General features: G+C 38.0%; 1 protein-coding gene across 5 annotated transcripts in view; it reads right to left on the bottom strand.

The window, feature by feature from the left end:
* Positions 1-25,404, bottom strand: part of APBA2 (amyloid beta precursor protein binding family A member 2) — a 107,973-nt gene that overhangs the window by 23,807 nt on the left and 58,762 nt on the right. For 4 of the 5 annotated variants that reach the window (XM_063347159.1, XM_063347158.1, XM_063347160.1 and 1 more), the window contains 5 exons: positions 20,386-21,392; positions 9,447-9,527; positions 8,049-8,085; positions 1,882-2,027; positions 501-536 (listed from right to left, as the gene is read on the bottom strand). In XM_063347159.1, coding sequence (XP_063203229.1) covers positions 501-536; positions 1,882-2,027; positions 8,049-8,085; positions 9,447-9,527; positions 20,386-21,354 — 1,269 coding nt within the window. In that variant the 5' untranslated portion in view covers positions 21,355-21,392. The remainder of the gene's footprint in view (positions 1-500; positions 537-1,881; positions 2,028-8,048; positions 8,086-9,446; positions 9,528-20,385; positions 21,393-25,404) is intronic. The other variant, XM_063347162.1, reaches the window with a different exon arrangement.

The raw sequence follows: 25,404 nt of genomic DNA, 5'->3' as shown, positions 1-25,404 counted from the left end.
TTCATCTAGGACCATCACAAACAGCAAGATTAATTTTAGTGCTATTTCCATCCACTGTATTTAGTTAACTGAGTTATAGTTTTTAAGTGAGTCTTCTGTATGAATTGTTCCAGCTACTACCTGGTAAATTTATTTTATTTGTTTTTAAATATTGACAATAATTTAATAAAGGCACAGGAAAAGATCTTACTGCTTTGGTTAGTAAAATAAAAATAACCGTTACATTAAAAAAAATCTCCCAGGTAACATTGGCTGTATATGTGGACTAAACAAACCACAGGTATTCAACAGAAGAAGAGCAGCAGACAGGCACTTCACCAAATGAACAACGAAAAAAATGAGTTCATTTTATTCCATCCAGGGTTCTACTTACTTAACAAAGAAGAAACCAAAATGACAACTTTATGAGGAGCCATAATGAAAGACACAACACTCCATGGAGAACAAGGACAACAAAAATGTAAGTAAACATTAGCATTCAAGAAAAACAGTTTACACACCGCTTTTTTCTTGATTTTAGCCGCCTTTTGCATCCTCTGAGGAGTAGCATAAAAAAAGAATGCAGACAGATGTACACACAAAGAAAGAGAAAAGACAATGTGGTAGTCAGGGAAACCTTTGACTATGAATCCAGACTGTTAAAAATTAAAAACTTGGGGGCAGTGGGAGAAGGATGTGCAAGAGAGAAAGATTTGTTTATATCTTATGCAGTTCTCCAGCATAATTGGATATAATGGCATTATGCATGTTGTCAATTGATTACGAAAAAAATGGTACCAAAGAGTGTTGTCTGTTAACAGCTACTCACAACATTTATCCTGCTAAATATACAGCAGTCTAAAAGGACAGTACATGCACTATTTTAAAATCAAGGTTTTCTATCCATATTAATCATATGTCTACATGCAATTGTTGAACAAAATGTAACTGAAGCTCTTTTCCATGACTATCTAAAGTAGTCAAGTATCCCTAACAGATTAGGATCACTTTAATACACAAAACAGTCTTTAGGGAGCTAATTGCAATCAACAATTACTTATTGCTTGCGACATCACAATATGCTAAATGAATTCAAAGGTTTGGAAAGTTTAAAGAACTGGACATTTCTTGCCTTTAACTTGTTTCTAAATGCCAAATCAATCATCAGTCATGACAGTCTCTTGTTAAGCAAATTATTTTCCCAAACTGGTTTCCTTCAAAACCATGCAATTTTTACCAATTAAATATTTTATGCACTAAGCACATAATTTTTCTATTAACATTTAAATCTACCTCTTTCTAACCATGTGTTTGTTCAGATTAGGTGTCTACAGCAGATCCACAAAAAATTGTGAAAGAAAAATTCTCCTACTTGGATTATTAACCAAAAAAAGCATCTTTTACACAGATGTATGAAGCAGTCTACGCTATATTATTTACACAGAAGTTGTTCACTGTAAATAACACCAAAGCCAAACATAATAGTAATGAATCTTTTGTCCTAAGAAGGTAATAATTCAATATATTGAGAGTAATCTTCACAATTTGTAGGAAGTTAAAGGAATTAATGACATAAGAGGAAAAACACAGTCAAAAAAATATCCTGTGCTTTGTCATTGGAATATTTCCTAATTGCAATCTGCAATTTGTCCTTAATGCTTGAATTCTTCATACAGCTTCCAAACAATTTTGAATAGACTCTGGAATAATTTATATTTTGTTCCTCAGAGATGCTGTATGTATTTTCATAATAAGCACTGGAAACTAACTGGTATTTAAAATACCAGATCTATACTCACATAAGTGCACTTCAGAATAGGTTTGAAGCTTCAGATCCTGTACTGTCTAGAGATCAGCTCTCCAAGGACCACAGAGTATTCTACAAACATAACAATCCCCTACCTTAACACGGCTCACTGCCTCTTGGGCCTGCATCATTCGTATGTTTTTGGAAGGGTTGCGCTCGGAGAGCAGCTGTGTAGAGCCCAGGTAATTGGCTGCAAAGATGATTCCATCAATGAGGTCTTCAGGTTCACAAGGTCCTGGAACTGACATGAGACATTTTCAGTTACTGCCTTGCAAAGGAGAGAGAGATGAGAAATTGAATAAAGGATATTGAGGCCTGAACAACCTTTTTATAATACCTTTTCTAATACGAAACAGGTGAAGAAATGCAGTGCAAAATAAACAATGTTTTTCCCTATAATTATTTCCCCAAAAAAATATTAACTAAACATACAGTATTTAAAGCATTGCATAATGGTTTGACTGTGGAATTCTAGAGGAAAATCACTGGAAATTTTTTTGCTGTGCTGCACTAATAAACACATTGGAATTATTTGTAAGTTTCCAAAATGCTGAGAGGTTCCCTTATCATAACTTTCTTACTCTTTATATGCATGACTGTTACAGTGCCTGAACTAAACTTCTGCTTGAATACAGATTTGTATTTCCACATTTTTTTGAGATGTTTGCAAAAGTACACAGTCCCCAGCCATTATCTCTGGCAAAAATACTGATGAACAATGGGCACAAAGGTTACTTTGCTTGGGCAAAAGTCCACCACGAAACTTAGCAGTTAAGAAAGTTTAGGAAACAAGAAAAGTAGGCATCTCAATCCTGTTTAGTCATGTGTAAGGCCTGAATTCAGAGTGACAGAAAAATACAGTTCCCAGGCTGGCACGGAGTGTATAAACTGAGAGCCCTTCCCTCTGACTGCAGGGACTCACAGAAGGCAGTTATGGAAAAGGAGAACATGGAAAGAGTATGAAAAATTTCATGTTAAAAAAGGAAAATAGTGGAACTTCAAAACATCTTGCTATTTTTTTAATTTTAGCCTTCATTCAACAAAATGCCTTTGCATACACTTAGAATTAATTACATAGTGACTTTAGTGACATTCTAACATTAGCTTGATTTTTCCGGCTGTTTCTTTCCAAGGATGAAAAAGAGGGGGCAGGGAGAAGAGAATAAAGGATATTATCTTTATCAGACTGGGACTATGCTCATCACACTCTTTATTCAGCCATTAAGCTTTACATCTGGCTTGATTAGATCAACAGTAAAGAACAGTCATTCCAGAGTTTGGCCGAAATCTCTTGACAGTGAATATTTTCTGTTCCTCACCAGTTTTTTAAAAAAAATTTGCTTTGATCTGTATCAACTTGCCAAGCTGCTAACACATTTTTTTGAAGTACATCAATCTCATATGCAAGGAGAAAAATGACACTGAAGGGAGATGCTAATTTAAAAAAAAAGTTTTCTTGCACAGTGGATTAATTCAATTTATTTGTAATCAATTGAATGTGGAAAATTAGTGTGTGGAGAAGGAAAAATATAAAGCATGCTATGCTGATGGAAATTACTGAAATGGTGGTTCGCACATATATCTTTTAGGTGAGATTCCTAGCCCTCATTTACCTGTTCTAATTTAGAAAAAGTCTTCCAACAGAAAATAAACTTGATTAAAAGAAGTGACTTTCTTCTCCAAGCAATGCTGCTGTCACCTATACTTCTGTGCAGACCTCACATTCGCCTGCTGGAAATCTCAACCCTCAGCAAAAACCCCCCAGTCTGTAATTCACTGGTCTAAGTACATAAACACATATATCTACTTACACTAGCCCGGCACCCTTCAGAGACCTGATACTAACTAACAATGCTCACACCAAATGGAGCTATTTGTTTTGCTAGGAAACACTGTCGCTTCAGGCTTTGGAAGGATAATTACATACCACAGGAGGACATATTTTTGCTTTAGATCACATCCGTGCAAACCCAGTAATGGTTTGGATCTTCGTTATAACTCAGAATTCTGTGGCATTTTAAATTCTCCATGTATTGGGAAAGAATAAAAAAATATGACAATCTCCACCGAAAGTGTGAAAACGCTCAAAGAAATCCTTGGGAAACTACTAATTTTAAAAAATCACTGAAACTTCAAGAAGGCCAAGTCTTCCGGTACCTCAAAAAATGATCCTTGTGCCTGCAGCACTAATTCACTAAATGAAATCAAAGGAAATGAACTTCCACAAGAACTCCATTTATTATATCTCTGTTCCTCTTTGCTTACATCTTTGCACCATTACATTTTTCAGCAAATGGATGATGTATTTTGTATGGTATCTCTTCTGATGATGTTATTCATACATCTTTTCAGGCCTAAAAATTAGTCTCACACATCTGTACTTCTTTCAGCATGCAACAAAATATTAATGTTGCATCACATGAACATCTTGTTTCAAGAGTAGCAAAGAGGGAAATTAATTAAAGATGTGAATTTAATGTTAAGTTAGCAAAACTTCATTAGATACCTGCATGAACATGCTCATTCAAAATTAAAGAGGCTTCAATTTTGTTTTCCTACGTTCACTTCAGGCTAAGTAAACCGGGCTAAATTGAATTAAGGTTGCTTTAACTCTGAAAGACGCTTACCCGCATAATCTTTAAATCAGTTTAACTAACCTCCTTCGATAGGTAATTTAGATTAATTTTCTTGAAATATTTTGTGTGTCTGAAGACGCGTAAAATCACAATTCTTGGTACAAATTCTAATACAGTCGTTACTACATCAAGCAAAGACCAAAATTCTAAGAGTCTGCAGGATTTGTCAACAAAAAAAAAGTTGTGCTGGTTATATAAAACATATCAGTCCCTTAATCTGCTTCCTTTCCATCCCCAAAGCTCTGGCTGAACTCAGGAAAACTTGTTTTCTCTTCGATTATTAGCAAGAATGTTGAATTTGGCCCACTTCTGGTTATATTGGTGCTTTGTACATCTTTAAGCAAGACATTTTTGTCTCAATTTCTAAGTCATCGATAGGCCACGTCAAAGGCACTTTACTTTCAAAGACATGTTTAGAGATCTATTCTCACATACACACTGCTAGGATCTTCGAGCATGAAACAGTAATCCCCACTGTATCTTAGAGGTTTGTGAAATTAATGAGTGTTACAAAGGAAACAACAAATTCTTCTCGTGTCATGGCTGTTTGGTGACAGCAATGTTGCTTTTATCTAATTTATCCGAAAAACTTCTTGAACGTGGTAATAACAGAGTTTTAAGCAATTTTATAATCCTGGTTTTGTTTATTTGGAGTCTTTAAAGATTGGGGGGTTTTGGGTTGGATATGCCTTCACCATCTCTTCATAGCATTAGAAAGTGATTTTTTTTGCTGAATCATTATACTAGCAACAAATTCTGCAACATCACATATAAAACAACAGCATCTATAAAATGCTTATAGCAATAACTGATACAGGGGAGAAAAAAAAAAACAACCAAAAAAAGGCATGTTGGGAAGAAAACATTTCCAACATACATTTTCCATCATGAAGGCAAGGTAAGCAATTGTCAGGTAAAATGCAGAAAGAATGGAATGCTATTGAAAATTGGCAGGGTCAAACTGGGTTACCTGAGTGTTTTCTTCCCTTATTTCTGACTGCTTTAAATAATATAAAAATGATGCTGACTTGGCTGATGTCCCAGCTCATCAGAGCACTTAAGCGTGCCCTTGAGTGTAAGTATGTGTAAGGCTTACTGATGAGGAAGGGGAAAAGAAAGAAAGAGATTTGAAATGTGACGATTAGTTCAATGTGAATAAAGATCGGAATTTTATGGTGAGTATTGGTGCTTAGATAGCTATTTCTGAAAAATCTAACCATAAATTTCTGCATTATCTTATCAGAGATTACTTGGTTTTCTGCTGATCCATTAATGCAACAAGTATAAAAATATTTCTGTACTAAGTAGACTAGGTCTAAACATTTTTAAATTAACTTTTTATTACAAAGTAAGAAAAAGAATATTTATCCAAGAATTCAGCATAACTGAATTTAATAATCCTTTAAAAACATATTTTTATATTTATCTAAAATCACGTGAAAAACAGGGATTCAGGCAGTATTTGGAGACTGGGTTCGGAGCACAGAAGCACTTTCTGCTTCCTGCTGAGAACCACCAGACCCCATGAAGCCACTGAGACCTTGAAGCGCGCGGCACTGCCGCAGATTTTGAATGAGGGGTAAATGGACACAGGGCACATGTCATCATGCAGGATGGCTATCTGCAAGTTCCATAGTTTGGCTGAGTTCTTCACTTCATCATGGTTGTTACTGTGCAAGGGAATGAGATTTATGATGATAGGACAAATACGGAGGGAAAATAAGCCAGAACCCCAGAACATGGAACTAATTACCACTATAAGCATGTAGTAGTAGTACTACTGAAACAATTCTAATAGCAAAAGGACACGTTTCAAATATTTTTTGTGCCTGTTATCTAATTTGTTTTTAAGTTCACATGGCATATGAAAATACTATGTATTAATAGAGATATAGATATAGCTACTGTTATTCATGACTCATGCTGAAAGATAAGTGCCTGAACAGTTGAATATGAATATAACCAGAACATAACCAGAATATGTTGTGGTATCCCCATCAAAGCTAAGGGAAGAACAGGGAGTGTTAGCAGGCAGAATCCTTCCTCATGTGCAGCAGGGTCCTGTTCCTTTTGGGACTCTACATACAAATTAATAATAAAAACTCTGTTTTCCTTTGAATTTAGAGAGCAGCCATGTTAGCTATCATAAGCTCCTAGTGAGCTACGTATTTATTTGTATTAGGCAATGCCATATAATACCTCCTTAGATAAAGCCTAATAGATAGCTTATCCTCACATACTGTGCAACTATATTAAAAAAAAAAAAGAAAGCAAAATTATTGAACTAAAAAAGAAAAAGTACTACACTATCTGAAAGTATACTGACCCCTTTCCAACAGAGTAGTGAGCTGATTGGTAAGGAAAGAAAAAGATAACATTTTTATCACAATAAAATTAAGATGTGCAGTTGTATCTCCAAGTGCTGTGAGGGTGAGTTTTCTAGTCTGTTTTAAAGGTCTGCTCATGCTGGCCTCCCTTCATGGCTGTCCACTATACAACCAGTAGGTGCTTATTTACTGCATCAGCTTGCTTTCTTGTCTCTGCCGCCTTTGAGGAATGCATTTCATTTACCTCTATTTAGGACCTGTTAGCCAGTACATGCCAAGTGTTACGTGTGATTTCCTTCAGATGTCAGTCTGTGTACAAGAGGCAATCTTTGACCTTTCCATTTGCCCTAGCTATTCAAGGAAATGACTAAAACCAGAAGTTGTTACATGAGCTGAGGAGATCAGGGAATAGAAGAAAAGTGTTGGACATTCTAATATTATTCTAAATCGCAGTAAGTTTTTTCTGACTGAGTGGAGACTGGCATTAGAAATCAAGTTTTTAACATTCATTTATGGTTTCCATTGTGGGGAAAAGTGTGTTTGTGGCAGATCTAAGGGGTCAGATCCTTAGAAATTTCCTACTGTCTTTTCTCAATTTACCATGTAGACATTTCCTTTGCAGGAAGAGCTGTATGCATTTTCCCCAGACAAGGTTCTTCAGCTGGCTGTGAATCAGCGAATGATCACGTCTTTCTGTATAATCCCATTTTATCTCTGTCCACCTTCTTGCGTTAATAAATTGACTTATTTTTCTCCAATCAGAAAATACATAATAGCAGTGCAAAGGAGATTGAAGAAACACATGAAAGCATGGCTCTCCTAAACAGAGGATTACCAATTTTTTTTATCAGATCAGGAGAACCTTTCTGTTTGTGCTGACAACTGAGATTCCCAGAGTGCAATAACAGGCATCATATCCAAGTGATACAGGGGCTGCTCTGAACAGTTAAACGATTCCTTCCTCTGCACAAGGCCATGAAGAACAGGGTGCTCTTATACCTTCATAAATCTCCACCCTGCTGGGACCCACAGTTAACACTTTTTTACCCCCTTCCAGATTTGTACCTGTCTCCATCCTCACCTTAATCCTTCTGACAGCTCTATCTGCTCCTCCTTTTTATCACCACCAGGATCCCATTGCCACAGCAGGGGGATGAAAATGTTAAATACTTCAATACTTAAACTTTTCAGTTTTATTCTTTTGGGTTTGACTGGTTTTTAGAACTGTAATCTTTTAATTATACTAAAACATTTCCTTCTGTTTTTTCCTACTTTAACTATGGATGATGTAAAACTTACCATCAACAAAACTTGGAAATGAAGACACTTTCTTTGTCTGTTGAGAAATAAAAATGGTATAGCTATAACAAAATCATTGTCACAAACTGAAGTGAATTCATATTATATTTAAACAGCTGACCATTGTTTAAAAGAAATAATCAAATTTCTCTCTATAACTTCTGCACAGCTACTATTTAGCACAGTGAAACACATTACATCACAGCAATTAACCCAACCTAACTAAAACCTAAACAGCACTAACATAGTGATGTTTACCTGGAATCTCAAAGCATTTTAAGCAGATCCCACCATACAAAAAAAGAAGGAAGAATATGAAAATTACCTACGAATTCAGCTATCAAATGTGCAATACAAACCAGCAATTCCCAATTCAACAGTTTGTCCACTAGATCACGTTGCCTATTAATGATATCCCAAATTTCCACTTAAGAACATTTAACAATGTTTTACAAAACAAGATTCTGGATCAGTGAATGAAAAGAACTTTCCCTGATTGCACAGTACATAGCATTACACTTAATCTCAGCAGGGGCCACAACAGTGCTCTTTTTATGCTACTATCTCTGTTCTCGATAAACAGATACAGTCCTTCCATTTGCTCTTTTGCCAGCCTCCTCAGGCATTCCTGTTTCCAGGAAAGAGGCCAATTTCTCCATTATGGGAAAAGGCTTTAGAAATGTGCCTCTTCATTAATGGAACAGGCTACAGGCTAAATATGTAACATGTTTTCGAGATAACAGACTTCTGCTTTTAAGTCTGAATTTCATTTCATTGTGTCTAGCCTCAAGCATAACCTCATTCTACATTCTTAGATGTCTTCTTTGCTCCAGTCTTCAGTGACAAGAGCAGGTCTGCGTATCCCTGCGTCTTTTTCACAGCTGACTGAGCCAGGACATGTCTTACCACAAAGGCCACTCAAAAAGATGTGAATCATTTGAGCCCTCAGCACTGAATGATGTGCTTGATATCAGGAGTTATTTAAAGAGAATTATTCCTCTGGGAATTAAGCAGTCCTTTGGTTTCAAAGACTGATGTTGAAGGCGGAGGAGAAAAAAAGCAGAAGCCAATTTCTTTTTGATGCTACTTGTGCTCTCTAATAATCCAAAAAGAGAATTTCTGAAGCGTTCTCCCTATTCTTTATGTCATCAGAAAATTTTAGGTGTGAGTACATGCCATGGACAGTTACATCAAATGAATGTGGCAGCAACAAATTCATGGGTATAGTTCAAAGACTTTCCAGAATATGCAGATATTATTGTCAGTTCAGGAAAAGAAACAGAGCAGAGTATGTATGTGTGAGAGGTAGAAAGCTGACAATTTGGTGCCACTTTCCCTCATGGAAGCCTGACCACAGGAAGATAGGCAGCAGAACGGCCTGGCGGCCAAGGGACCTACCTCGGGGGTATTATTATTGTCAACTGGTCCATTGAGGTCTGACCGCTGCTGCTTCCTTGGCTGCTCTAAGCCATTGCACATCTATAAGAAAAAAGAGAAAGGATTTCAAATCCTTTTGTCTTCTGAAAAGCTTCAAAATAGAGATTTCAGTGGAAGTCAACAGTGCAAAGATAGTCAGAAAATTTTCACTAGATTAAATTACATTCAGAAAAATGTTAACAAGAATTCATAAAACATTAACATATGAAACTATTTGGCATGTTCTCCATTATTTTATGACAGTCTTTGGTCATGAAGCTGTTCTGTGTATTTATTTACATGTAGTTATTTATGTGCAACCAATAATTCATTACTGATACTGAAATATCGAAATGTGATACATTGGTTGGAATTTACTATTGTAATTTAGAAAATATGAGATACATATAAAAATATTGAGCTGTTAAATTATAATAAAAGATCTACTTCAATGTAAATAATAATACATTTCAATTATCATTAAGTAGCAGTTGCACTACTGATTTAAACTAAATTCTTTTATTACAATGCAAATTTTTCACATCAAATTAAGCCAAATTACATGATCAAATTGTTCAGAAACCAAAGTCAGAATTTTTAAATGTGTTTATTCTCAGTACTGGACAAAATCAAAATAGTCCTAACAGCCACCTCTAACCTGAAAAAGAGAATCCTAGCACTGAATATAGGATTCTCTGTTCATGGGAGATACCTCGTGGCATCTCCTTCCTTTTGGGCCAACCAAATCTACAGGATTCTGGCAACACAGCTTCAGACTTCTGAAGAAACGTAAAAGGGAAAATATAAAACCTTACACAGGGAAAATATTAAGTCTTTTAAACTACGGAACACTCTTTTTCTTCTACGTTCCAATGTTCTCAGGGGCAGAATTTCTTCTCCAGACCTGCCACAAGTCGCAGAACACCAGCAGCCAGCACAGGCACCGCCTGTGTCCCATACATACTAAGAAAATGAAGTTTTTATGACTCAGAGTTTCAGTGTGAGAAATGTGGAAATCCAAGGTGATTTCTGGAACAAATTTTTATGGTTTAGGATTCACATTCCTTTTTTCTCAGTTTCCCCATTATGTATTAAAAAGAGTGCCTAAATGCCACTGTCATTGTAAGGCTTCACAAATAAGAACTTGTATCAACAATTGTGCAAATGGAAAACAATGAGCCATTATTTATTATTATTATAATACATTGAGTATTATTTCAAAGGGTCATCCTGAATGTTACATGTGAACATAACTCCTTATCTCATGACTTTCAAATGCAATATGTAGCTGTAATCAAAGAAAGTCTGCATGCTCATCTCTAGACAAATTATTCCCTATGAATAATATTTAGTCAGCTAAAGGAAATGGACTAATGAAGCAGGCACGCTAGAGCTATTAACTCAGTAATGCTAATTCTCAGGTAAGACAACATACACAAAGCAACAATCCACCCAAGTAGTATGCAGGGTTTGAGGAAAAAAAAGAGCATCTGAGATATACACAGAGCAGCAAGACTTGGGCACGCAGTGCCCTGTCTATGTGGCTGTAGAAGCTTACCGTATCCCTGCTTATAAATGCTATTCTGTTTGAGATGAGACAAATCTAATTAAATTGCATGGCTAAACTAATATGGAGCAATATGTGTTGATGTGCAGGGAAATATATTAATGAGACAAACAAATATCTAGAGGGCTTTAATAAAACAGGCATAATAATCATAAATTATTCCCTAAAATAGTAAGATTAGATCAAGTATGCTTTAAGCAGGGAAAATGACATGGCCACAATGAAGAGACATTAAACTGTAAGCAGTGACAGTAAATATATTAACTCCAGTATGTACAACAGAATGTTAATACTTCTAAAGCTCTGTCAGTTCTGATTACCACACACTCGACTGAACTGAAAATGCACCTGCATATAAAGAAAGAACTGGTTGACTGGTTTAGTAAGCATAGCCTGGGTGCCGTAAACATTACTGAAACATGTCTCTGTCACAAATCGTACATGTCTCTGTCACAAATCGTACATGTCGATGGACTTACTCAGCTCTGGGGATCATAATACACGTCTTGCTCTTTGGTCATATATACTTCCATATAGTCTTAATATAAAATATGACTAAACGTTTGGATGACATTTCGTTTTTGATTTCTACATAGCTGTAATTTACTGGAGTGCCTATTTTCAGGATTTTAGGAATATAAACAAGCCTTGCTTGTTTATTTCCTAGTCACATATGAAGTATGTACATGTCACGTATGTAGTATTTATGTTGTTATTGTATATTGGCTGGGTTCCAAAAAGAAGTCTGTGCAGAAGACATGACTGTGTTGGGATCAATGACATCACCTCTACAAGGAACATAATAAATGGTTTTTACTTACTATTTGGTGTCTGTATGTGAAGGCCTATTTTTTCCCCCAGTGTTTTGCCTATGTGTTTAGGAGCCCCAGTCTAATTAGGCAGAATCTCAGGTACAAAGAATTCTTCCATTTCTTTTATGCACATCTGTGCACACAGTATGTTCCACCTCTGGCTGATCTATTAACACTTTTTTTTTTTACAAGTGTTGTGATGGGGAGAGGAGGGTGTCACTATGAGCGCTTCCTCCAAACAAAGCTGAGCGTAATACCACATTCTTGAGATCCTCTCAGCTTTGGAGTGTAACACACCCTGCGTCCCTTCAGCAGCAGCAGGAGCTATCGAGTGGTCGGGAAGGGGAGCTGTGCCTGGCTGAGACTTTCTGTGCCCAGCATCTGCCTGCAAATATGTGGGCTGTTACAATGGCCCTTTACAAAATAAGGGTTGAGATCATGCTAAAGAAATGTTTGCTAATGTGGTATCCCAGAAGGAAAGGGTAGAAAGAAGTACAGGGAGAAGGGCTTCCCTTTCTTTCCATAAGACTTGCAGTGTCAAAGGAGAGAACTACGCAGAGTAGGCACAGCTGCATCTCCCATAGGCAGCTGCAAACCATGTAGTCATGTACGTCTGGAAGGAGATGCTTCTAGACCAAGGATGAAGGAACTGTTTTGGAGCTGCTTTACATAATCATTTTTAGAAAACATGACTTCTGGTATTCAGTGTGGGCTGGAAGTTGGTTCATGCTCCCAGGTGATCTGACCGATGTCAAATAAATTATCATACCCGATACTTGCTTTCTTCATGTTTCTTAGAGTTTCCAATTTATATTGTTCTTTTAAGTGTTACAATAGCTAGAAAAATCACATTTGAGGGAAACACTAATAAGGTATTATAAATACTTTATACCCTGACTTGCAGTTTAGAATAGGACCTAAAGATAAACTGAAAATCTGGACTTGACTGCACACTAACACCGAGGTGCAGTTATGTTAGAAGTCTCTTATCCTGGGATAAGATTCTGATAAGATGACAGATTCTGCAAGGAAAGATATAAAAATATTAAAGCTGTACTGTTATTAATACCTTTGCCTGTGAGCAAGTACTGAGGCAGTGTCCACCATCATGTGATGGAACATGAGGCAGCAGAAAATGCCATCATGAGGCTGAGAGGAAAACCGGACTCTAGTTATTTGAGGTCACTGAAGCATCTATGCACATCTTTCAGAAATAAGCCTGAAGTTCTACCCGTGCTGTGGCCAGCCTTGGCCTGATAGCTAATTGCCAGGTCTGGGGCCACCTGGGCCTCTCTCCTCCCGCCAATCTTGCCAGACCACCCCCCAGCCAACCAGGCCCCCTTTATAACCACCCCTTCCCACAGGGTAAAGCTTTTCTTAGCTGGAGGTGTGGGCTGGTAATGATTGAGTTCTGCTGTCTCTTAACACTCCTGGTTCTTTACTCCAGTGTAAGCTGATAGGCTTTTCAGTCAAAAGCTCATCTCAGTGACGTGGTCCTCCTCAAAGTTGCCACCTGTGATCCTGAATGCTGCTGTGGTGCTCAGTGCCAATGAAGCACTTTCCTGCTGGCGAACATTCTTCTGGAAACCAGCAGGTTAGTCCCTTTCTTGATTTACTCAAAGGAATGTTTTTTCTGAGTGAGGAAGGGAAAAATTAGGTTTTTTCAGAATGGTTAACCCTTTCGGTAAAGACTTGGTAAGCAAGCACTGAGTGCAGCTCAAAGGCGTGGCAAGGCTTTAGTATGATGTTTAAACATTTGAATAATGAGGCTTCTGATCCATACCTGTCAATCAATCTCTTTATTTACTAGCAATACTGTTCAAATATTATCAAATACTGTGTTCAGAAACCAATGTACTGGCTTTGAAACTCATCTTGAAGACTACTAAGCTTCTTGGAAAAGAGACGTTTTGTGGTAGGTTTCAATTGAAAGAAGTTCTTTGTGGTAGGCTCCAAGAAGAAAAAAAACCTTCTTGGAAAAGAGATGCTTTGTGGTATGATGACTAGATTATTAAGTTACCTGTTACACAAGTAAACCAACAGATCTAATTGACTTTTCATCCAGGTTTGTTGCCTCCCTCTAGAACAAAGGTAAAGCAGATGGGTATTGTTATGTTTGTCACTTAAGGACAAAACTTCAGCGTCTAGTTTCAACTGCTGTGATCTTCTGTTGGTTTCTGAAGGCAGTTTACCATTGGGCCATGTGTTCTCCTGATATTTAAACACTATTATGTTTATCGAAAGACATCGAGGTACATCTAAAACATCTTTTTGGAATCAAGAGATGGTAGCCTAGTAACAAGTCTATTATGGTGGTACTATTCCTATTAAACTACATGACTGAAATAATTTTTCTCGTTGATGCTGGTGATGTGTAGTAGTGGGAATGGCTTAATGTATTACTGAGCTGCTGCATTAGTTATTGTAATATTACTAACATGCTGCTGTCAGTAGGAGCAATTTGACCCAGCAGATAGAATTTGAATGAGGCAGTTCTTGACTAGCAGAAGGAATTCTGATTTTGATCACAGGAAAAAAAGGCCAGACTTCACGCTCTGTTCTCTCACAAAGATTCCATTACTTCTGTGCTGATTTAGAGGTGGTGCTAGCACATGTCAGCAGTGAAGAGGAAAATATTTGCAGAAAAGACTAGTTCCAAGTAAGCAAATCAAGTTAGAGTATGGAATTAGCATTATGAAAAGAGGAGTCAAAGTAAGTTTAGATATCTAAGCATTACACAAAAGAATTTCAATACTTCATCCAATTTCAATAAACGCTAAAACAATCACCAGTTGATCTTTATCTTAAAGAACTGAGAGGTTTTTTGTGCTTGCATATATTTAAAATTGAGAACCAGGCATGATAAGAATTTCAGAGAAATGGCTGTGCTGAATGGTGCATTTTTATGTAGATGTAATTTGGAGAGCATGCTGCCTTCTGCTTTAAACTTCCCAGAGAAGAGTCTGTCACTAATGTATCATTAGGTAAGGGACATTGATTTTGCTGTCTCCTGGTGTCAGGAGTTTGCTGCTAAAAAGCCATGACTCAGCCAATTAGCACAGAGAAACTGGTTTTGTTTGAGAATGTTTAGACTGTTTAGCACTTTTCAGTAAGTACTTAAACTTGCTAAGTTTGGGAAATGTCACTCACTAATAGCTATTTACTATTTCTGCCCCACAGCTGCCTAAAACACATGGGAGAATGCAGCTAGCTTTTTTAATACTCTTTATTTTACACCTGTTTGTTTTTTCCACAAATTCTATCAAATGAATCCCATAATACTCAGACTGAATTCCAGTAAGACATTCCTAAGATGAAGGTCTTCTAAACACATCTATGATCTTAACTGCTTCGGATTGTTCTAAGGGGGAGATCTTTTAGGGACAAAAGACTCCTGGATTTGGGCTCTTTGCAGAAGAGCACTGTGCCCAGGCCAAGACAAGGGAATAATCCTCAAGTATTTTTTGTCAATACTGAGCTCTACTAGTGCAGGTACGCAAACCACAGTAGCAGTGCTGATGGAGAACAAACTGAGACAAAAAAAACTTTGTAAAATATTTTTGCAAATTTTTTGTTGGTGATATTTTATCTGTCTCTGAATGTCCACGTTGAAAAAGTGTAAGGGCACAGCCCGTATCAAAGTTGTCACATAAGACTAACAGTCTAACAAGGTCCTTGTTCTTAATGGTGATAATGGCAAATCCCCGTTTCTTCAAAAGGGTATAGGTGAAGTCAGGGTGTTGGTGCTGTTAAAAAAACCTCTTATTGTTGGCAAATAGATCCATTTGAATAGGGTAGGAGAGAATATGCATACTCAGGAGTCTGCAGTCTGAAATTCAAGTAGATGAGACATGAGCACTGACCGTCTAATCATCCCTTTGTTCTTCAAGTGTTGAGTCCCATAGACCTCTTTTGTCCCCACTCATCAGAAGTAGCTCTCAGGCTATGCCGATGCCAGTATTTCATAAAAGTATGACTCTAGTTGGGATGAAAAGAGTAAACTCTGACACATAGGAGGTTCCAGACAGGAGCAATTATTTAGTGATGTGTCCCATTAGTGCAAAAGACATCTTCCATTGGAATTATTTCAGCTGATGTCCATTGTTTTGCTAACTTTTTTCTTGACTGCTTCTAGCATTCATTAATGATGCTACCTGACTGTATAGAGTTAGCGTTAACTTAATATTAGTAAATAACAGGCAATGCCATTGTTCTCTGCAGATGTCTTATGGGTGCAATAGGAGAAACTAAAGTTCCAAATTTTGTCAGGGAGCAGCAGGATGGGCCTGGGGCTGTCCCATACCATGCTGCTTTGTGGGAAGGATACATTGCAGTGAACTGGTCTGGAGTCAAGCTTTTTGCGGTTCAAGCTTTCGTTTAGACCAGGCCCTTGTTCCTATTTTGTGTGGTACAAACAGTCATCTGCAACAGGGGGCAACTCTCATTTTCCATCTAGTAAACCTGTTCCTAGGTTGATTATTAGTGTGCCAAACCAACGATATTCTAGCTAAACTTGAAGTTATGCAAGTGTCATAGCATTCCAAAAGAGGAAAAAAACTCAAAACTTCAAGTCAACAGCAACTACTTTTGCCCAGGAACACCACATCAATTTAAAATATGTTAGTATCAGTTCAGTGAGCCATTTGGTTCCTCTTCCTCCTTACGCCACCCAAAAATATACCTAAGTCAGTTAATTCATGTCTATTTTAAAATAAAGCTGTGATAATTCAGGAGAATTACATCAATAGAGTGTCTGACCACGTTTGACTTCTCTGCATGAAGCTGAAATATAAAATGAAATTATAAGCAAAAAAGAAAATTTCTTCATGTGTCAGATACATTAACAATTGGCTCAGTCTGAGATGACTAAAATGTCAATTCGGGGTGAAGGGAACTCCTAGCTTAAGGAAGTTGTTAAATTTTACTTGTGTTGTAAAATGCCCAAAATATTCAGTTTCAACTTCATCGATGTAATGCTTTTCTTAAATAATGTAAGCATGGAAAAACTGCAAGAAACAAAAGTTGTGCTACACAGTGAGTTAAAGCAAATATGCACTCTAAATGTATTCTAGGTTTCCCTCAGGCTTGCCTAGTGCAAATCTTCTGCACTTCCCTAGAGGTATTTACAAATAAAGGCTCATACAAGCAAGCTCACATATCCCAGAAGTTTTCAAGGGTGAGCATGTATATTGAAGAATCAGACTGACCCACACTGAAAGTAAAATGAGATGATTACCTTGTTTTCCATTCTCTGTAGATTGTTGGGTCTTTCTTAGCAGTGACTACTGTTCCATGGTGATAAATTGCTGAAAGCAAACCTAGCAACTGGAAGGAACCTTTCAAATCGCATTTGTCTACTGGTTATTTAACATTTTGTATGCAAGTCTATCGCTAGCCTTTATCATGAGCTATGAATTAATAGCTATATATTTTTAAAGGTGTGTAAAAATGTATTGTGTATCAGTTACTGTTAACTAACCTGAAACTTTATGCATCAGTATTACCACCTATGGGAGGTAGGAAAGGAGGAGAGGAGCAGAAACGCACAAAAAAGCTAATGACAGCACAGTACGTGTATAAAACCACAAAATGCACATTCTAGTTTGCTTATTGTTTACAAAAAATGACATATACATAGTACTTTGGTTTAATTTAAAAACATTCAAATCTACATTTACTTAAAGAATTGGGGCAAAAACGTGTTTCATATGGAATATGTATGCTTCTGTTTCATCCCTCTCACCATGATATTTTGTACTGTGGGATGCACACTTAAAATAACTGAAATCTTTTAGCAAGATGACAAAGCCAAGGATCTTCCAAGCAAATTCTCTGCAAACAAGAAGTTGGGCATGCAAATCTACTGATAGTGGCCTTGGATTTTTCTCCTTCCACTATGTAAGAATTGTAATTGAAATAATGACAACCTCAGTTTCACAAATGAGACACAGGCTCATTTAGAGAGTACAGGAATTGCATCCATCCCTTGGACAAACAAAATCCTCTGTGCTTTATCTAAATTCTTTGAGGTCCAATATCTATGTTAAAGGTCCAGCCACACGTCATGTTAAGGACAGTTAAGGACCTATTAAGTATAAAATTCACTTTGGTGGAAACGCATACTGTACTTTTATTCTAATGCCCTCACAATGAGGCTGACTTTTAGATAAAGCTGAGGATAATAAACAACCTGCAATACGTGAACAGAACACAGCAAGACCAGTCTTGTTATGACAAACACATTCGAGTAATGCTTGACAAAGACTATTTAACTTGCCTTTTTATCTTTCTTTTATATCCCTGGAGGCCTGGGTGGGAGTGAAGAATCCCCTCATGTCTCCGTTTGTGAGCCTCTATCTCCGTAAGAATAGGCTCTATGCCTTGGAGGCCTATGTGCTCCTCTCTTTGGTGAAGATGCTCACAGCAGCTTTGCCCCTCTCCTTTCTTACAAATTAAATGCATGTCTTGGCACCCAGTTTGTTTATCCCTTCATGCCCAACTGAAATGATACCTGTGCTGCTCTCTCCTTTCCTTTCTCTCTTCTCATTTGAAGGAATAAAATATTGTGTATTGTTTAATGCTCTATCCATTAGACAATAGTTTATGGGTTTTATGAAGAGTGATGCAGAAACTCAATGGCCACATGCCAGCCAGTGGCTACCTATCACAGCAGCACCTCCTCCATTATTAAAAAAGATTAAGGCATTGGCCCAAGACTGACTGGAAATAACAACTAAAGCTCAGATGGGCAACTTAGAAATACTTAGGTGTCTTTGTTTATTTTCACACCAGTGGCAGTTATATCAATATCCTGGTGTTACAAAACCCTCAGTTGTTAGCAGTCTGGCAAGAAGAATAAAGGTACAATGCAATTCAGCTCAACCTCTGCTAAATAAACTTCTAAAGAGTACAAAAAGATGTTGAAATGAAAGTCTATTTTGAATTCTATCTTCAACCAGCAATCATTCAGGGGAAAAAACCCCAACAATTTCTTACTCAAGCATATAGAAGAATTCACTAACTTTCTTATTCAAGAGTTCCTCTTCTCTTTTGTTCTGCAAATACTTTCAAAATTTGCAAGCAGCAACACTCCCAGTAGCAGCTGCTGGTGTACTGTGCCAGAAAGACCATCGCTAGTCTAAAACATGCTAACTGGATTTCTCTGCTCCTAGCCAATACCTAGTAACTATTTAAACCATTTAAGATCATCAAGCTTACTCGCAAAAGAACTTTTATGCTGTACGTAAAGCACTGAATGTAGTAAGTTACACAATTTGTTTCTAATTATACGTCGGAAAATGGAATGTAGAAAGGAATATTAGAAACTTGCTGTAGATATGGGAAATCTGAAAATATCCCCATAAGATTTTTTGTTCACAATTATAATAAAGGTCAACATATAATTATAATAAAGGTCAGCATATACTTAAACATCTTATTTCCTTTTACTGTTTTTCAGAGGAATTGACATATTTTAATGTCTGTTTCTAATGGAATCATCTAGATTAAATTGTTTAACTGTGGGGCGCTTAACTATAAAAAATCGTAATATTTATAGCTTTGATAAAGCTGAAACAGGAAACATACCTCTGAAGTTTAATAAAGCATTTTAATTAAAGATGAGGTAAAATAATTCACTTTTCCTTACCATAACATCTAAATACATGTTATGTTTTACCTCTTTTAGGTAGATCTCTGTTCATTGCAGAGAGTAACTAATATTCAGCTGCATATAACTTCAGAGATGCAAAGTCAAAGCTTTAAACTGACCTGAGAGCAGAGAATTAGACACATCTCTCTCTGAGGAAATAAGCACATTCCATTTGAAACTTAAAAAAAGAAGAAAACCTCACACCTCTGTTCTTCTAGAAAAGCTTGAGCTTCATTCCCAGATTCTTTTTTCTGGCACTCAACATTAGAACAAGAAAAGATCATGCATGGTTTAAATTAATGTTTACACTGTTCTTGTACCAACAATGCTGTTAAGCAGTTTTATCATGTATAAATCTCTTATTTCTTCCTTCTAGCCAAGGTTAAGATATGCCCAGCTAGTAGAAAAACACAGCAATATGCAGGCACTTCTTGCAGTTGCTCTTAACACATGGAGTATATAGCCTTGGCATACGTTCTATTAAAAACAAAAGAAATTAAAAATAATCTCCCACTAAGGCAATGGAACAGCAGTCCTTAACGGGGAAAAAAAACCCTTCAACTATTTCAGTGCTGACCCCAGTTTTATCTAGTGTGTCACTGCAGAACAAAAATCCTGTAAATGAACCAGTTTTGCCCCGTGCATCTGGAACACCTTGTTTTACTTAGAATTGTCTGTTCCCTGTGCAAAACCTCTTTCCCGGCTTTCTAACTGAATTGACTACATTCAGCACCTTTTCCTAAACAGACAATGTGATTATGTAGCTGTGAATGCAATACAGAGCAAAAAAAGTAAAAAAAAAAAAAATATTGCTCTTAATTCTGTTTGGAATAAATAACTAAGATAACATTTGCATAACACCTCTGAGTCTGGTTAAACAGAAGCTCATACCTGCTCTTGTGGCCACTTCTGTCTGTCCTCTGGGGTTCTTGACTTTGCTTTAAAGCCTCTAGGCACATCTCCACTGTGCTTAGAGGCAGATGGGATATTCAGTGATTTTGGCCTCCCCTCATGCCTGTTAGCACTGTGAACAGCTTCTCCCTTTGAACAAGTCTCTTTATAGTCCTGTGCCATGTTTTCAGTCCCAGTGTGCTCTGGACTCATTTCTGTGGTACTATTTATACTGCTCATGCTCATACTCATTTTGATTTCTGCTACAATCTGGTCAATGTCCTCTTCCTGGTCTTCCAGCTCTGCATCCTCTTTTCTAGAATGATACGGTGATATTCCCTGCGAGTTTCCATTAGCCTCTGCTGGGTAGTAGTCCGGATAGCCACCGTCACTTTGGCAATACTGTATGTTTTCTTCTTGGTCTTGAATCTCTAAAGATGACACTTCATCCTCCAAAATCTGAACGCCATTATCTTGACCGTCCTGCCACTCTTGCCTGTCCGTCACCTCATTTTCATCTTGGTGCTGAATTTTACCTTCAGCCCATTCTTCTACAGCTTCCTGACATTCATCTGTTTCAACATGGTGTTCCTCGTGGGGAGCATACTCCTCCCCATTGCAGTCCATTCCTTCCAGGTAACTGTCATCCTCTGGACAGTATCTAATGTAGTATGTGATTCCCTCTTCTTCTTCTGGTAAGCCTTCATCATAGTCCTCCTCCTCAGAGGTGTTATTCACATAGTCAGAGCTGGAGTCACCATCGCCACTGTGATCATTGCACTCATGTTCCACGGGTGTAGGGCTACCTTGTCTGACAGTTGCTAGTTCTGCCTCCTTTGCTGCATAATCTTCAATAGGAAGGTCACTTTCTTCATTTTCAGGCTCCCTGTTGTGAGATGAAGTAGGGCAAGCTCTCACTCTGTGATCCAGCATGCTGGCTGTAGTGCTTTGACGTTTCCTGTTTGCCATAGCCAACTCCTTATATGACAATCATTTCTAAGCAACCACTGTAGGGAAGATGGAAAAACACACAATCAGGAAAAGGTCATCAGTAGACATCAGTGATGTTAACGGGAAACAAACTGATTGATTCATTTGGTAAAAAGGATGCGTTTGTAGATATTTAAACCAGATTTACAGACAGCTAACTTCTAAGATGCTCATATTATGGAACCATGAAATCAAAGTAATAACTTGCACAATGAAAGGGACAGATAAAGAGGAGGTTCTACGTTTATGCTAAATGTATTCTAGCATAGGATCTCTTCTGTCAATTTGACACAGAATTAATCCTGAACCTTGAAATTAGTTTTCAATTTCTTTTTCTTGCCAGTAAGGGGTCATGCTTTGATCGCTATGCAGTAAACAGGAGCTCTTTCCAATTTTCAGCTTAGGTTTTTCTTTAATGTGTAGTGAAAGCATACACTTAGAATCTGACCTGCTCTTATCAAAACTAAAGGAAAAGAATTCTATTAACTTGGCAGTCACATAGGGCACAAAAGGATAATGCACTGCTATTAAATTTATTTAAAAAAATAAAATCACTCACTGGTTTGTTAGCTCTTACTAGCTGGATGCCATTAAGTATCTCCCATTGTTAAACCAAATATTGTTTTTAGAATAGACTATTGCAGTTAGAAGGGACCTACAAGGATCATCTAGTCCAGCTGCCTGATCAGTTCAGGGCTGACCAAGTTAAGGCATGGCATTAAGGGCACTGTCCAATGCCTCTTAAACACTGCCAGACTTGGGGTATCGACCACCTCTCTAGGAAGTCTGTTTCAGTGTCTGACCACCCTCTCAGTAAAGCAATGCTTCCTAATGTCCAGTCTAAACCTCCCCTGGTGCAGCTTTGAACCATTCCCATGTGTCCTGTCCCTGGATCCCAGGGAGAAGAGCTCAGTGCCTCCCTCTCCGTGTCCCCTCCTCAGGAAGTTGCAGAGAGCAATGAGGCCGTCCCTCAACCTCATTCTCTCGTAACGAGACAAGCCCAAAGTCCTCAGTGGCTCCTCACAGGACATTCCCTCCAGCCTTTTCACCAGTGTTGTTGCCCTCCTCTGGACATATTCAAGGATCTTCACGTCCCTCTTAAATAGCGGGGTCCAGGACTGCACACAATGCTCCAGGTGAGGCCACACCAATGCTGAGTACAGCAGGATGATCCCCACCCTTGACTGGCTGGTTTGTTCTACTGTGTTTGCTGCCCCCCCGGGATGCAGGGTACCCTTTTGGTGCTGCTGGCTGGTACTGAGCTGCTGCCGACCAGCACCCCCAGGTCCCTTTCTGCAGGGCTGCCCTCCAGGCACTCCTCTCCCAGTCTATACTTGTGTCCAGCATTACTCCATCCCAGATGCAGAATCTGGCATTTTGACTTGTTCAATTTCATCCCATTAATCATAGCCCAATGCTCCAATCTATTTAGATCCCTCTGCAAGATCATTTTTCACACAACCTAATCTATATGCCAGGAAGACAGACACATTTGCAATAAAAGATCATTCATTCTTCCCACTAAATACTTGTGCTACTTTAAATTACATATTCTTGTCTAAACACTGGATTCTAAATAAATAAGCAGAAATCATATGAACTGTATCAAAAATAGCCTAAATAAAGACAACAGCTAATTCTAGACAGGCTTGAAAACTGATCTGTTGTGTGTGACTTGGATGGGGGAAACAATGTACTTCCCATAGGTATGTTCCTCTGTATTTCATTGTTGAATGCTTATGATAAGCTTGACCTGTGCGGTTACTTAATTGGGGTGAACTGAGCTCAGATACAGGCTTCTGAAAGGCACCCCACAACTGCATGCTTTACTATATGCATATATTCTGAAGGCAGGTCAGCCAACCACATGATCATTTTGACATAACCTGTTTCCCAAGTCTTGCGTGCACACACAGGTAACACAAACTGGTGTGGAGCTAGAGGATTAGAGGAGAGCTATATAAAGATTAATTTCCTATAAATTCCTAATTATGAATTTAAAAAAAAATAATTCTGTAACTGTAACCTAAAACCTCATAGATATCCCTGCAGAATTGCTGCTATCACAAGGAAAACTCCAAATCTTAGTTTGTGATGAATCCAGGAATCTGATGCATCTATGGATTAGTGCAAGGGCACCATGTGGCAAATCTAAGCTCTCCCTGAAACAGTGATTCTAGATTCTGGGATACAAAGCAGAGATGCATGTTAGTCACAGGAGGAGACATGAAAGGAACACAGCATGTGAAGCTTTTTTTTTTATTGATACCTTGCAGAATTAGTCTTGACAGAAAGCTTTGAAGTAAATAGTGTATCTGAAGTGACGTTTCAAATGACAAAGTTAGAGGAGAAGGCAAAACTTTGCCAGTGATTACTTGCACCTTCTCACTATTAGAAGAACTAGCAGACTTACAAGACTTTCTCAATATGATCCGTATGCCCACTATGATCCCTCTAATAAAGTAGACATCAATTCTTACTTTGGAGTCAATTATAAGGAACTCAGAACACCAAGCCAGTTGTCCACTAGTGTTGTCTCTGATTTAGTTGGCTCTACTTACTGCTAACTAAGGATGTTCCTATACTGTAACTGCAGTATAAACAACATTTATTTTACATTGGATTAAAATAGCAATCTAGTCACAACACTGCAATGCTCTGCACAGAACTGCCTACAAGCGAGACAGATCTCTTGCACGATCAGATCAGGAGCTGGTAAGAACACTATACAAGATGTCTAAAACAAGTTAAGATGGAGTGCTACAAAAAAAATACTTTTGAATGGCAATGTAAGACAGAACTAAATACACCTCTTAACTGACAGTTATTTCTTGTCAAGAACTGAACAAATTAGTGTCTCTTAGGGAAAGAACTGCTCTCATCTGCACTGACCTCAGTCTACTAGTCATTGGAAATGTTCTCTGTATTAAATAATACTTAGAGATTTACAATGCAGTAGACCTGCACACAAGTCACTACTGTGTAGCTGCAGATAAAGAAGCACAAGCACAGTCTGAAACTCATGACTCAGATTTTCCTAAAGCATATGGAGATGAGAACCCTTTTTTTAGCCATTGAGTGTAATGGAGTTTTTCCACCCACATCTACAAATCTTCATTTAGTATCCAGGCCCTGAAATGGCTTTAAGTGGTATCACTGCAGTGATAACCTTCTATAAATTCCAGTAGTTGAATGTTCATAGATGTTACCTGCAAGAAAATCTGCTGCATGGTAGATCCTCTACAACAGTGCATGTCCCAGGAAGCTACTCATTTGGGCTCTGAGAGCCAAAAGCCTGTGGGCAGACAGGGCACAAGCCTGGCAAGGGAGGGATGGCTGATGTGTGGCAGCTCCCACAGCTGTGGGGAATTGCCCAGGTGAGGGGCTCTGAGGGCTCTAAGCAAATGGTTATCAGCTGGGCAGCGTTGGTAACAGCAGCTGCAGCTCTCCCCCAACAGTGGCTGGTGAAAGCGCAGCATATACGCTATGGGAGGGCACGCAAAGGCAAATAAATAGTGGCAGACTGGACACTTTTTAGAGCATAGGTGATAAGAAATAGAGAAAGGAATTCTTCTCAAGCATGTCTAGCACTGATGTGCTAGAAGGGCACTGGGAAATGGGTTTCAATGAATTCAGTCTGTGGCCATGACGGAAGAGAGTGCTTTACCCCTGTACGCTGAAGTTGAGGCACATGTTCCCATTGAAGGTAAAATAAGCCTGATTTTTTTTCAGTAAGACACAAGGCTGATCTTAATGTTATGGAAACTGAAGTTGCAACGCAACCTCTGCACAACAATTACGATTCTAGTTGGCCTCCTTACCTTTGCCATCTTCTCAGTCAGGCACTGCTTTTTAGGAAACCAAGTACTGATCACATTAAAATAAAAAGGCATAATTTATTATTCTCAGCCTTTGAATTGCAGACTCAATGTGCACTGATTATACAATCTTCAACTATGAAATGTAACTTCTACAATTGTACCGACACATCTGAATTACTAAACAGAGTTTTCAAACCCAAGTCTGAGA

Source organism: Chroicocephalus ridibundus, chromosome 9 (genome assembly GCF_963924245.1).
Source record: "Chroicocephalus ridibundus chromosome 9, bChrRid1.1, whole genome shotgun sequence".
NCBI classification, from domain to species: domain Eukaryota; kingdom Metazoa; phylum Chordata; class Aves; order Charadriiformes; family Laridae; genus Chroicocephalus; species Chroicocephalus ridibundus.
Note: the sequence above shows the minus strand (reverse complement) of the source record. Positions and strands in the feature narration are given on the sequence as shown.